The following is a 13,283-nucleotide window of genomic DNA, read 5'->3' on the forward strand; positions in this document are numbered from 1 at the left end:
TTGTATCGTATCAATAGGTACACAGTGTCACTATGTCTCATTATTGGTGGTATTAATTTTGATCACTTGGTTAAAGCGATGTTTGCCATGTTTCTTTACTGTGAGGTTATTATTTTCCCTTTGCAATTCGTAAGTATATCAACACCATTTCAGATTGTATTTTTACCATAATTAATATTATACCTGTATTTTCTTATGGGCATTTATACTGAAATGGAGTTATAATTTGTAACTAAACTAGGAAATGCTGAAGTTACTTTGTTGCCTTGTTTGAAAATCATTTTTCCCCTTTCATCTGTAGCCTTCTATCACCAGTCTTGCACTTTAAGTTAAAATCTTCAGAAAGCTTCTTCTTGTTCATGTTGACTAAACCTCATGTACTTAATGACCTCAATAGGTATGTCGAGAGTACCAACGTGGCAATTGCAACAGAGGAGAAAATGATTGTCGGTTTGCTCATCCTGCTGACAGCACAATGATTGACACCAATGACAACACAGTCACTGTGTGTATGGATTACATCAAAGGGAGATGCTCTCGGGAAAAGTGCAAATACTTTCATCCCCCTGCACATTTGCAAGCCAAGATCAAGGCTGCCCAATACCAGGTCAACCAGGCTGCAGCTGCACAGGCTGCAGCCACTGCAGCTGCCATGGTGAGTAGAGATATCAGCTCTCTCCTTGTTAGCAGTCAGAAAAGCAAAGTGAGCAACTCTATCTGACTACAAGCTATTCATTTATTAACCTTTTTTAAAATAAAATTGCTGAAGATATGTTTGTTCAGGTATCCCAGACAATATTTAAAGAAGTTACTTTCACAGAAGTGAGGGTAACTCCTCAAATGGTTCAGATTGCTCCTACCCTTGGCCTAACTCTTAATCTGTCTTATTCTGGATGTAGGGTTTCTGAAATCTCTGCTTTGTAAAGAACCACCTGTCTCCTTTTCAATTTAACGATATTGCCATTTTCGGTCTTCTTATTTCTGTGTGCCATCTAATCAGCCATTGTTTTCCTTTGGTGTGTTCTTTTGCACATCAAGGCTCTTCTTCACATATATCTTGCTTTTAACAATAACATGATCTGGAACTATTTAGGAGAATTGTTCAACAAAATTGTTCTTAGAATTAGCTACAGGATTTTGAGTAGTATACTCTCTAGATTGTCTGAAATAATATTGTGGCATAAAGAAAATAGTAACACTAGAGAAGCTTGACTATGCCATTATATAGAAAGGAGAGAGACACCAGTACTCAAAGAGTTAGAAACTGGATCATTAAGAATAGCTACTAAACTATATTCTCAAGGTAAATTTTAATGTGATCTAGTAGCTGATTTTAATGAGCCCATTCTTTGTTCTTTGCTTAGCTGTTTTAATGTTGTCATTTTTTACATAAATATGTGACTTAAATCAATGAAATACTCATTTTAAAAGTTACTGTGTAGTATTTCATAACAGTGATATTAATCATGAGAGAGATCTTTTCTGTGTTTGTTTATGGATACTTGAGCAAAAATACAGAAGGCAGACTCTCTCCTCCTCTCTTCCTTTCACTCTTTTTTTTTCTGTTAGAGTATCTTGTTTGTAATTAACTACAAAGAGGAGTTATCCTCCCAATAACAACTCAGTAGTGCCTTTATTGTGCATGCTTAGTCTTGTTATTCGTTGTATATGGCATTCCGATGATTTGTTTTTTTATTTGTTTTTTCTCACCTACCCAAAAATGCACTGCTGCCCCCATGATGCACCTCTGCTTGCTGTTTATGTTAATGCGCTTGAACCCCACTGGCCCATTGCCATCATGTGCTCGCTGCCTGCTAATTAAGACTCAGTCGGCTGTCAAATCACTGAAGCGACCCCTCGAGGCAACCTTTGACCTGGTACTATGACCTTTCACCTTTTAGCTTGGCATGTAGCTTTATTGTAGATACAAGTTTTTTTTTTTTTTTAAATCAACTTTAAAATATATATCCTTTTTTCTGTTATAGAGTTATAAAGTACAATGAAAAAACTGAGTGTGGTTTCCTGACAAAATTAGTAGAAAGACTATAATCTAAGTACATAGATGGATGTCATACAATAAAAGATTCTGAAAGCCCAGCAGCCCACATTCAGTTTAACTACATTGTAGAATGTTCTAAAGAAATAGTTGGAGGATATAAAGAGTGTATTTTTGACTGTATATTTATGTACCTGTTTGGTTAGCATGGCTTTAGTGGTAGAATTATTTACATTTTAATATTTATAGTTCAGTATTTAAGGAAAAAAACTTGCATGCTCTGGGACATTTGCATGTCTAGGTAGATCTGGGGGGAGGAGCAGTGGGTTAGTTTTTATTTTATCTGTTTCAGTCACTCTGTACAATTAACTATTAACATTGCTTATACTTGTCAATCCTCATGGAGCTCGCAGTGTGGCTTTTCCTCTTTTCCCAAATCAATGGCTTCTCATAGAAAGCCTGAAGCATTATGGGACCTAAAGCACTTTAACACATTATAACATGTGCTCTTGTACTAGTGAGATTTTCTTTTGGACAAAAATAATGCTTCCTTTAAAGCTTTTATCTTGCTTTTTTTTTTTTTTTCTTTAATTTTTTATTCATTGGATTTTTTCCCTCGGGTAGTTAAGTGCTCCGCTGCTTGCTTGCTCATGCTTCCTAACAATTTTAGCCTTCGACTGATTTTTCTTTTTTCTTTTTCTCTTTTTACTGGTATTTGTTTTTTATACTCATTCACTAAACAGGGAATTCCTCAAGCTGTACTTCCCCCATTACCAAAGAGGCCTGCTCTTGAAAAAACCAACGGTGCCACCGCAGTCTTTAACACTGGTATTTTCCAATACCAACAGGCTCTAGCCAACATGCAGTTACAACAGCATACAGCGTTTCTCCCACCAGGTAAGGGGTGGGGTTTCTTAATAAATGAATCTGATGATCTACAGAGAGTCCTACTGTTAGAGCAGATAAACCACACCCCAAGTTTGTTTGTAATTATAGATGAGGTGTCAGGTAAGGTGGTCAATGATGGAAACTTATCTGAGGTGTCTCATGTGGTTTTTCCTTAAAAAGTAAGGATTTTAGCTTAACGAAATATGGATTAAGGATCAGTGGTATTTTATACATTTATATGTGTTTGTGTAATTTGGAAATGAAATATAGTTCTCTTGTTTTTCTCTTTCCTCCACACTGTTATATGTCTGTCAAGCTATTTTATGATACTTTCTTGCTGTAAGACCCCTTTGCCTTCATTATCCCATAGAGTTAATTTAAATTATATAAAACAACACTTTTGGCCGGGCGCGGTGGCTCAAGCCTGTAATCCCAGCACTTTGGGAGGCCGAGGCGGGTGGATCACGAGGTCAGGAGATCGAGACTATCCTGGCTAACATGGTGAAACCCCGTCTCTACTAAAAATACAAAAAACTAGCCGGGCGTGGTGGCGGGCGCCTGTAGTCTCAGCTACTTGGGAGGCTGAGGCGGGAGAATGGCCTGAACCCGGGAGGCGGAGCTTGCAGTGAGCCGAGATCACCCCACTGCACTCCAGCCTGGGAGATACAGCGAGACTCCGTCTCAAAAAAAAAAAAAAAAAAAAAAAAAAAAAAACTTTCAGTTTTGATTTTTATTTTTCAGCCTTTTTGTTTTCAAGGTCAAGAATGAAAAAAAACTATGTGTTCTAGAGCTCTTAAAAAGGGCATCAATCTTAGTGGCATCAATCAGTACACTGTTTAAAATTTTGACTGTTCCTAAGCTAATATTGAAAGAGCCCTAAGTGCTCCTCAATGTTTAATTTATTATGGAGTTCTACATTTGTGGTTTCAGCTTATTTTCAATTTGGTAATGTATACATAATCTAGAATTATTCACACAAATTGCAAAGTTTAAAACACAGACTAGCCACTCATTTAATTACCTGGAAATTTACTTTTTTTATTCACTCTGAATTTATTTCAGAAAATACATATAAACTTATTATTATCTGGAATTTTACTAACCAGAAACTCTAATCTCACTTTCCTCTTTATCGCTTCACTCTTATTTTGAGAATACCATGGTAAAAGACTTACTTAATAAAATATTTTATTAATTAAATTAATGATTAGATATATATGTCAAAAATCCAGCTCCCAATTTTATATTAGACTATATTGGCAGTATTTACAGTGTATTAGGTTCATAATGCTGTGAGAGAATGTGAATTTGTTTTTGATTCATGAACAAAAGAATAAATTATATGAGTTTTTAATACTAACCATAACTTTTTATGTAGTACATCTTTGAAAATCAGTCATCCATATGTAAAATAAACATGAGGTAACAGTTAACTAGAATATTCCACTAGCTGAAATAGCCAGTGCCCCAGACACATGGATAAAATGATATTTGTACTCATGAAATAGTATCTTTCAAATTGCAGTTTGTTCATATTAGAACAAAAATTAAATCATTTTGACCTGTAGTCTCACATTTCTCTTATGTTTTGTAATATTATAACTTTCTTCTCAACATGTATAGTTTTTCAGAAATTAATCTTTTTGCTCTTGTGCAAGTTGCTGTGTCCCCAGATTTTCACTGCCCCCAACAAATAATCCATCAGTTTTTCTGTAGTCAGATGAGCAAGGTTTCAAGGGATTATATGTAGCTATCATAATCTCTTTGAAGAAATTAAATCTTATTTTTGTCAGTTTATTTTATTGGCTAAAACATTACCATGAGAAATGACAGTTTCAGCTAGACCAATGGTAGTGAGTTATCTCAGTTGATTGTTCACAGTCAGTTACAGATTGAACTTCTCGTTCTACTCATTCCCCTCTTCTCACTACTGTACTTGGCTAGTCTTAAAAAATATGATAGTTTCTCTACTAAAGTCTGAAAAACAAATCTATGCTATTTAAAGAAAGCTGAAATTATTTTATCAAATAGGTTTCATGTTAGTTTTTTCAACAACACTCAAATGACTATAGTTTTTTTTTTTCTAAATAAGTATAACCATCAGTTGCATGGTACGATGACCCTTACTGATGACACTAGTGTCTCCCTAGAGTAGGTTTTTGATGACCCTTACTTGTGACACTAGTGTCTCCCTAGAATCGCTTTTTGTCTGTGGATAGAGCCAAAGATGCTAGGTAAAGTTCAAATTAGAGAAAATAAACTCATTCATAAATCAGAATCAAACTTGTCTCTCTGTGCTAGGGTAAGCGTTGCTAATTTAAATAAAATCTGCATTAATTGAAATATGCTGAAAAAATTTTAGATATATTTGCATTTATTACGATGCATTTTGCATCAGAGATATTCCAGTCTTGATCAATATTTCTCAAATATAGGCCAGGCATGGTGACTCACGCCTGTAATCCCAGCACTTTGGGAGGCAGGCAGGCGGCTCACTTGAGGTCAGGAGTTGGAGACCAGCCTGGCCAACATGGCAAAACCCTGTCTCTACTAAAAATCCAAAAATTAGCCATACATGGTGATGCGTGCCTGTAATCCCAGCTACTTGGAAGGCTGAGGCAGGAGAATCGCTTGAACCAGGGAGGCGGAGCAGCAAGCCGAGATCACATCACTGCACTCCAGCCTGGGCAGAGGAGCGAGACTCCGTCTCAAAAAAAAAAAACATACAAAACAATAACAAATATATATATACACACACACACACACACATTTCTCAAATGTAATCAATATAGTGTGAAATTATTGCATTAGCAACATAAAATAACATTTATTTGCAACTCAGTTTTAAGGGCCTGAAGCAGCACGTTGACCTTTATTAATCACATAATCAGAAGTAGAAGTAGGTAGTGACTCCATGATTATTTTAAAATATTTTCATTATATAATATGTACCTGCGTGCACAAAAATTGACCCTGTGACCTGAAAAGGTTAAAATGGATAGCTCATCGTTATTTCTGCCCCACCACTTTGTCAGACAGTCAGAAAGGAAAGAAGTCTAATGCAGGGAATGTAAATGCAAAAGCCTCAGGGGCCAGGCAGGAAACACAAGTCAAGCAAGAAATAAATTGGGAGCTGTGGGGTATGGGTGGCACAGGGGAGCACAGACTCAGTCTAAAGAGTATAGTCAATGTTCATACTTTGCCTTTTGTTGCCTCAGAGAATTGTCTGCCTGGCAGGTTGTACCTGCTATCCACTGCAAACCCTTTGTGGCTCCATTTGCATCATAGACTGTGTAAACCACAGTTGATTGTGTATATGCCTTATAGGGTTGGTTGTAAGAAACCCGCACAACCTAACACAGTAGCCCTGACATACAGTGTTGCTAGGTCTTATGATTTTTTCCCAGATATTCTGGACGTTTGTAAGTTTATATGTGAAATTTCTCAATATTTAAATTTTGTCAATTAATTCAGTTTTTAAAAAACACCCTTTGAGAACTAAAGGAAATGTATCTTAACCACAAATTCACATGTAATCTCATGTCTAATACCTGGGAGAAAAGGAATGCCGTTTTCCAAAGTTTGGTTGTTCTACAGACAAATAATACAGAATTAGATGATCAAGGAATCTAATCTGATCACAGTTTAATAATTTGGAAGGTACACTTTGAAGGCTTTATTGGAACTGGGAAGAAAATGGAGTTCTTTTATTTTTTTGCAGCTCAGAATTTTAGATGTCTATAGTCTGTTGCTTCAATGATAACTTCAGATGTGTAGATGCATTTTATTCAAATTACAGTGAAGCATGGTTAGCTAAATTCTTAGAGCAGGTGGCTGCGTATACAGAGTAGGTTGCTGGCAAAAGATCAGGGTTCAGTGACAAGCCAGCCAGCTAACTAAGAAAAATTACTGCATGCTTTAACTTTTAAGAGCAGAATTGGATTTAATATGGACATTACCCGTCTAAGCATCATTCAGCCATACATACATACATCCTCCTATCATTCTGTTCTCCCCTCTCCTTTCCTCTCGTATCCTTTTTTCCTTCCTCCCTTCCTCTGTCCTTCTGTTTTCATCCATCTATTCATCCCCCCATTTATCCACCCATCTTTCCATTTATTCATTCAATAATGTATGCCACTGCGTACCAGTATTTATGTGAAAGATTGCAAACTCATGGCCCAAGGGTAAAATCTAGTATCTAGAAATATTTTTGTTTAAGAGTGTTTACATGAAGACTAAATGTAAATCCTTTAGATAGGACACACACTGTACCCTTCAGTTCCAAGCCCTACAATTCCGTATTGCCTTAGGCCAGATTGTTTCACACATTTTGTTCAAAAGAGTTACATTTTATTGAATGGTTGCTCTGGTTTCATGCTGCACTGAGTGCTTTGCATATATTATCTCATTTTTTTTTTCACAACGCCCAAAAGATTGGCATTAATATTTTCATTTTACCAATGAGTAATTTGGAGCCTAGTAAGATACAGTGATTTTCCCCAAGTTAAACAGCTTTTGTAAGGTTTAGATTTAAGTACAACTTGAACTCAAGTCAGACTGACTTGGTTAATCTCTCAATATATATGAGCTTATTACACGAAGACCTTAAAAATGATTTGGGAGAGTGGAAGTAGCCCTTACTGATCACCTAACTCCATTGTGTTTCACACTTAATACCTCATTTAAAGATAAATATAAGTATTAGGTTAAATTCATATTAAAGTTTTGTTTTCTCAAATTTAGATATATACTTGTTTTAACCTTCCCTTTTCAGGACCAGATTGATTATTTGTAGATATTATACATAATTTAGGATCTATATATATTATAGGTATGAATTTTCACTCAAGAAATTAGGATGTATAAGAAATACCACTTTCCTTTATACCATTTGTTTTCATTGAAATTAAGTCTAGCTCTGAACTCTGATCTCTGTCTCCCTGGGTTGAGAGAAATAACAGGCATTACTGGGAATCCAGGATATCCCCCAGCTCCCTCTCTCTCCTGACCTTACCTCAAATGGAGGTCCTGTGCAGTCTAGTATTCTCAGACACACTATGCATTCTTCATTCATCAGTCACAGCTGCTCACTGCTGATATGATCATTGTCCATGCTTGCGAGAGCTCTTGAAGACAGGTACTCCAGAGGTTCTGTGCTTGCCTTGGATATAGGCTTCCTTGTCTATGCCCTCCAGGCTCCCATGCCCTTGAGGGCCTGATGTCTGCAAGGCTATTCTGAAAGAACAGGCTACCTACCCAATTACCTGTGGAGCTGCACACTGCCTGCCACTTCAATCTTCAGGAATTTTTTTCTCTGCCCTAATCACTATTTTTGCTTACCTACCATCTTCAGAATCACACCTCTTGTCTCCCTCTCTAGCATATCTCCCTCAATCAATGTTAGCTTTTGAGTGTTAACAGTTCTGAAAATACATTTGCTTTAAACAACTTCAACTTTGGCTTGTATTACAACTCTACGAAGAATGAGGCAACAAAAGGCCAGGAAACTTTCTTAGGTGGTGGTGTAGGTCTAAGGGCAGGGGTAGGCAGGGTTGTGTTTATAGAAAGAAGAAAAAACAAAAAGATTTGTCACATTTAGTATCATTAATACATTTAATAATTTATAATTATGTATATTAGTAAATTACTTATAATTAATAAAAATAAAGAAGGTACTGCTTGTTTGGATACCAATTTTGAGAATAATCCAACTGATTGTTAACTTTTAGTCTTAAAATGATATACACTGTTTTTAGAAGATCTTAATCAGCTTAATACTTTTTATAATCAACCTAAATAGGACTGAATTATTACATCGAAATTCTAACTTCCAACTAAATCTTCATTACAATTCTTTTTTTCCCTTCTACTTATCTCCCTTCTATGCTGAGTAATTTTAAGTATGCATACATCTTATTTGTAAATTATCCTAGTTTTTCCTACATTTTACTACATATCAATTAAAATTTTTGATTTAAAAAGTCATGCAATTAAAATAACACATTTCTTAGAGGCACCCCATTCTGCTCTGCAAATATCTTTGTAGGATAAATTGGAAATTGACAAATACATTTACTTAAATTTTGCTTTGTGCTGAAAATGGAGGAAAAATTTAAATTGGCCATTTGCGCATTATTATTAGTAAATCAACCCATGTAAAGTAAAGATGGAAACCAAAGTCATTTCAAAAGTGATTTTCGTTTTTGGTAAGTGGGTCCTACAGCATTATGTCCTCATATTTGTGAGTTATTGCACCCTGGCTAGTATTTTCATTGCTGCCTTATGTTTATTTGCTGCAAATGCCTCTCAAAACTGTGTGCATTGGTTATAATGGTAATGAGGAAGATAACTCAAACTAAAATTCAAATCATAATAGCTTTAGGGTTTTAGAGAGATAGTATAAGGTTAACTCATTTTCAGCATGTGCAGGCTTAATTATGCATGGGATGAAATACAGTAGGCAAGTCTCAGCATAATAATAAATAATGAAACATATAACCTGTACAATATTTAAACTGGCTTTAATATTACTTATCACATTATTCTTTATCATTCATCATTTCTTTTCCAATTCTCTCACCCTACCATTAAGACGTAATGATTTTATAAGATGTAGATCTGGTATTAAGTTTTGCTTGCTCTACTGTCTCAAATTATTATAACTTCTTTGTTATTACCAGCTTGTTTCTGTTTGTCTTTCACAAGTCTTTGACTCAGTAGTAGTAGCAAATGACAGAGATCTTCAAGGGTCTTAATGCTTGTCAATATAATATTATTCCACTTGATAGGATGTGTCCCCAGATTCATTACAGAGTTTAATCATTGATCACTGTGCCCACAGTCTAATTGTGATGACAAACTAATTGCAGCTGTTACAGGGATGCCAGTTAAGTAATCCGTGTTTAAGTTGAGTTTCTCAATGGCAGCTTTATTTTATAGGGCCATCTCTGACAAGATTCATTTGGCAGATATTTTTCTAACAAATGTTCGTCCCAGATGCTGCTAGTATTTAAACAGGATATGCCAAGATTTAGATAGAAATATAAAATCCTTTGATATTTTAAAACCTAGAATTCTAAAATAATCCCATAGAAAGAACAGTGGTTCTGCATATGGGAAAGTGCCTTGTACTTGGTAAAATAAGTTAAATTTTCAATATTTACATGTCAAAGAGAACAAGGACTATATATGCAACATTTATTTTTGCTTATCATGGTTGAACAATTGTCAGCATCAGTGCTAACACCCCATATGTGATGTATATATCTTCACTATCTCCCACTCAAGGTTTTTATTGAAGTCTAATTAGCAGTTTCTTGTGTGTGAAATTTTGTAGAACATTTGCCACTCCCAGAAGTCTTGAAGGTCTGAACCAGCAATGAAAACCACTCTGATTTCCTAGATACCATGAAGTAAACCAATTTGATATTTATAAGAAATTATATTCCCCCTTAAGGCTTTTCCTACATTTTAATTTCAAATGAAGGAAATGCAGAAATTTCACTGTTTTATGTAAAATTTATTGCTTGGCATCCCTCCAAATACAAATCCTGTATGAATAATCACAACCCCTTTCGTGTTTATGTGGTTGCTGCTACAATGAACAGGAAAATAAAACAAGAAGAATGAAAATGAATGTTTGGGTTTCATTATATTGTTAAGTCAGTTTTGTACATTGAATTATTTAGTATTTAATAATAAATAATATCTTTAATAAGTTAATGTGCTTGATATTAAGAAAATGTTAAGGCATTCATAAGTTAAAGTCAGAAATAGCAAAACGACCAGATGGTTAGTAATCAGATTAAAACAAAACAAATTACAATATTATTTTTAAAATAACTAAGTGGATTTAAATTACTTCCAAAATACTTTTGTTTATAGGCAACACTTAAGAGAAACAAAGTGTACCAGCACACAGTTAAACTGGCTTTTATTCTTCACTTGAGACTAGTTCTAATTGATCACTGTGCTATTGTATGATTTGATTGTGCTGACAGTTACATGCCACTGTTCCCATAATAACAATTTTTCTTCTTTGTTCAAATGAATTTTCTAATTACACGTGTGATGGGATGTTTTAATTCTTTTCCCTTTTCAAATCCACCTTCCTGTTGCAATGCATGATGGGCAGGCTCAATATTGTGCATGACACCCGCTACAAGTGTTGGTAGGTGCCAGCTTTGTTTCTTGATTATCTTAAACCTATGGTGTACCTCACAGCCCCTCAAAATCCACTGCTAAGTTTAACTTATATCTATTGGGCAAGTCCATTTCCCCTTTACTAACACCTGTCAATTAAATGCCATTTTCTATTTAATTGACATGGACTCACATAAACGTTTTCTTTACACACACGAGTTTCCTTTAGTCACCTTTGGTGGATTTTGATTGGACTATGAGTTCTGGTGTGTAAAAAAAATCTATTTCATGAAAGTAATATACTGTATATTTTTATAATAGTAAATGAGAAAAAAATACTTTCATTCTAACAGATAACTGTATATATGAAGTAAATACTTGTATTTTGACTTAGATTTTGAATGTCTGACTATGAACACTATATAAAATTCTTGTTTTTGACTTAGCATATTAAGCCTGTTTGTGTCAATTTTCTTGATTTGATGGTAACAAGCTTTTTTCCCCCTTTTTTTTCTCTTTCATCCCTCCTCCCCTTCTCTCCTTGGAATGTTGTCCTGCTTTGCGCTGTGATTGCATGTCACTCGCTGGTGATGATGTCCTGTCACATGGCTTATTGCTGTGATAAATACCATGCCCAATTATCTCTTCCATGTTGCCATGGTTTCCATATTGCTACACTCTTCTGTATGTTCGCTTATATGATTTTCCCTCCGAAAGTTCCCATGGTGCACGGTGCTACGCCAGCCACTGTGTCCGCAGCAACAACATCTGCCACAAGTGTTCCCTTCGCTGCAACAGCCACAGCCAACCAGGTTTGCTAATTTACAGCTTTGTTTCTTAAAAAACAACTCTAATAGGGCTCAATCCAACAGCCCTTACGCATGTGGATTTCCCATTGAGGTCAGTGGGAATCGTATGTACGTGAGGGCTGTAGAGGGTGCTTTAATAAGCATGGGGTTTCAAAGATACCTCTTGTTGGCCTACACATTCTATGATGAGCAGCAGAATGCTTTTATGCCATTTATAAGTGCTCCAAAGTTGTCGCAGCTCCATTTCTGAAGCTACTAAAATGATATTTACACAAGCAATTCTCATTGGTTTCAACCAATCTTGCAGGTGTTTTGACCAACCAAAAATAGAGGCCATCTTAAAGTTTTTATTTAAAACATTTGGTATATACAGTTTCTTAGTTATTGCCTAAATGATTAATAGAAAGTAAAATATTTAAATGTATTACATATGCCACAAATGACCACTCTTGTAAATAAGTTTGTTATAAATTCATTATAATCTGAATCATTTAATAAGCAGATTCAAAACAAATTGTTTGTGTATAGCATTTCTAAACTTTTATTCTCAATGCTTTCAGTGAAAGAAAAATCCTAAATGCTCTTATTTTTATAATTACCCTGCATAAATGTTGGAGATTTATGAATGAAAAGAAAAGAAATTAAGTATGGCGAATTGACAATCATTCTGTATTCCATGCAAGTTTATAGAGTAACAATTATGCAGGGTACTTTCAAGTGAAAGGGATTTGTTCCATAAATTTAAATTTTATGATATACAATAACTATTTTAAAATAAATGATTTAAAATATTTTAAAATTTAAAAATTGACATTTATTCACCCAGCATTTTCTGATTCTACTTAAAAATATTTTCTAGAAAATACTGGTTGATTTCAAGTTTCATTTATATAAAATAGATTTGGGCTTCAATAGAGTTGACAGTGTATGAAAAAAAATAGAGCCAAGCCACATTTCAGATAATCCACAGGTGAAGGTTAAATGTAGTCAAATGAGTCTCAAAAGAATTAGTATCAGATGAGAATCAACATGTTCCACCTTGGAAAGGGAAGACCAATTAAGACATCGATTTGTTGTTCTTACTGTGAGGAGTAGCCACCCTTGTTCTAAAATACATCACGTACTGTTGATGAAGAACATTCAGCTATTAGTACAACCATTCAAAACTTTCAAAATCAGAATACAAAAATGAATTTAATGTTTCAGTCAAGCTTTAAACATTTCTTGGCAAAGAATCATTAATTTTTCAGAAGCTTGTCAAAATAGCCCTGGGTTTATGTGAACACATCAGACTCATTTACAAGAATGCTAGATGGTGCATATGTGGCATGTTAATAAGTAATCTTTGGTAGAACTATCACGATAGATTCAATACAATCCATCTGTGGTGCAAATCAGTGATAAAGAACTCTCATGCGTGTACCATGTATGACCGTAGAATTGCT

The 13,283-nt window shown here is 35.0% G+C and overlaps 1 protein-coding gene across 22 annotated transcripts in view; it reads left to right on the forward strand.

Annotated features, from left to right (window-relative positions):
• Positions 1 to 13,283, forward strand: part of MBNL1 (muscleblind like splicing regulator 1) — a 222,877-nt gene that overhangs the window by 201,745 nt on the left and 7,849 nt on the right. For 15 of the 22 annotated variants that reach the window (XM_050779831.1, XM_050779829.1, XM_050779836.1 and 12 more), the window contains 5 exons: positions 398 to 655; positions 1,824 to 1,877; positions 2,740 to 2,893; positions 11,022 to 11,057; positions 11,747 to 11,841. In XM_050779831.1, coding sequence (XP_050635788.1) covers positions 398 to 655; positions 1,824 to 1,877; positions 2,740 to 2,893; positions 11,022 to 11,057; positions 11,747 to 11,841 — 597 coding nt within the window. The remainder of the gene's footprint in view (positions 1 to 397; positions 656 to 1,823; positions 1,878 to 2,739; positions 2,894 to 11,021; positions 11,058 to 11,746; positions 11,842 to 13,283) is intronic. The other 7 variants (XM_050779826.1, XM_050779823.1, XM_050779824.1 and 4 more) reach the window with 7 other exon arrangements.

This window comes from Macaca thibetana, chromosome 2, assembly GCF_024542745.1.
Source record: "Macaca thibetana thibetana isolate TM-01 chromosome 2, ASM2454274v1, whole genome shotgun sequence".
Lineage (NCBI taxonomy): Eukaryota > Metazoa > Chordata > Mammalia > Primates > Cercopithecidae > Macaca > Macaca thibetana.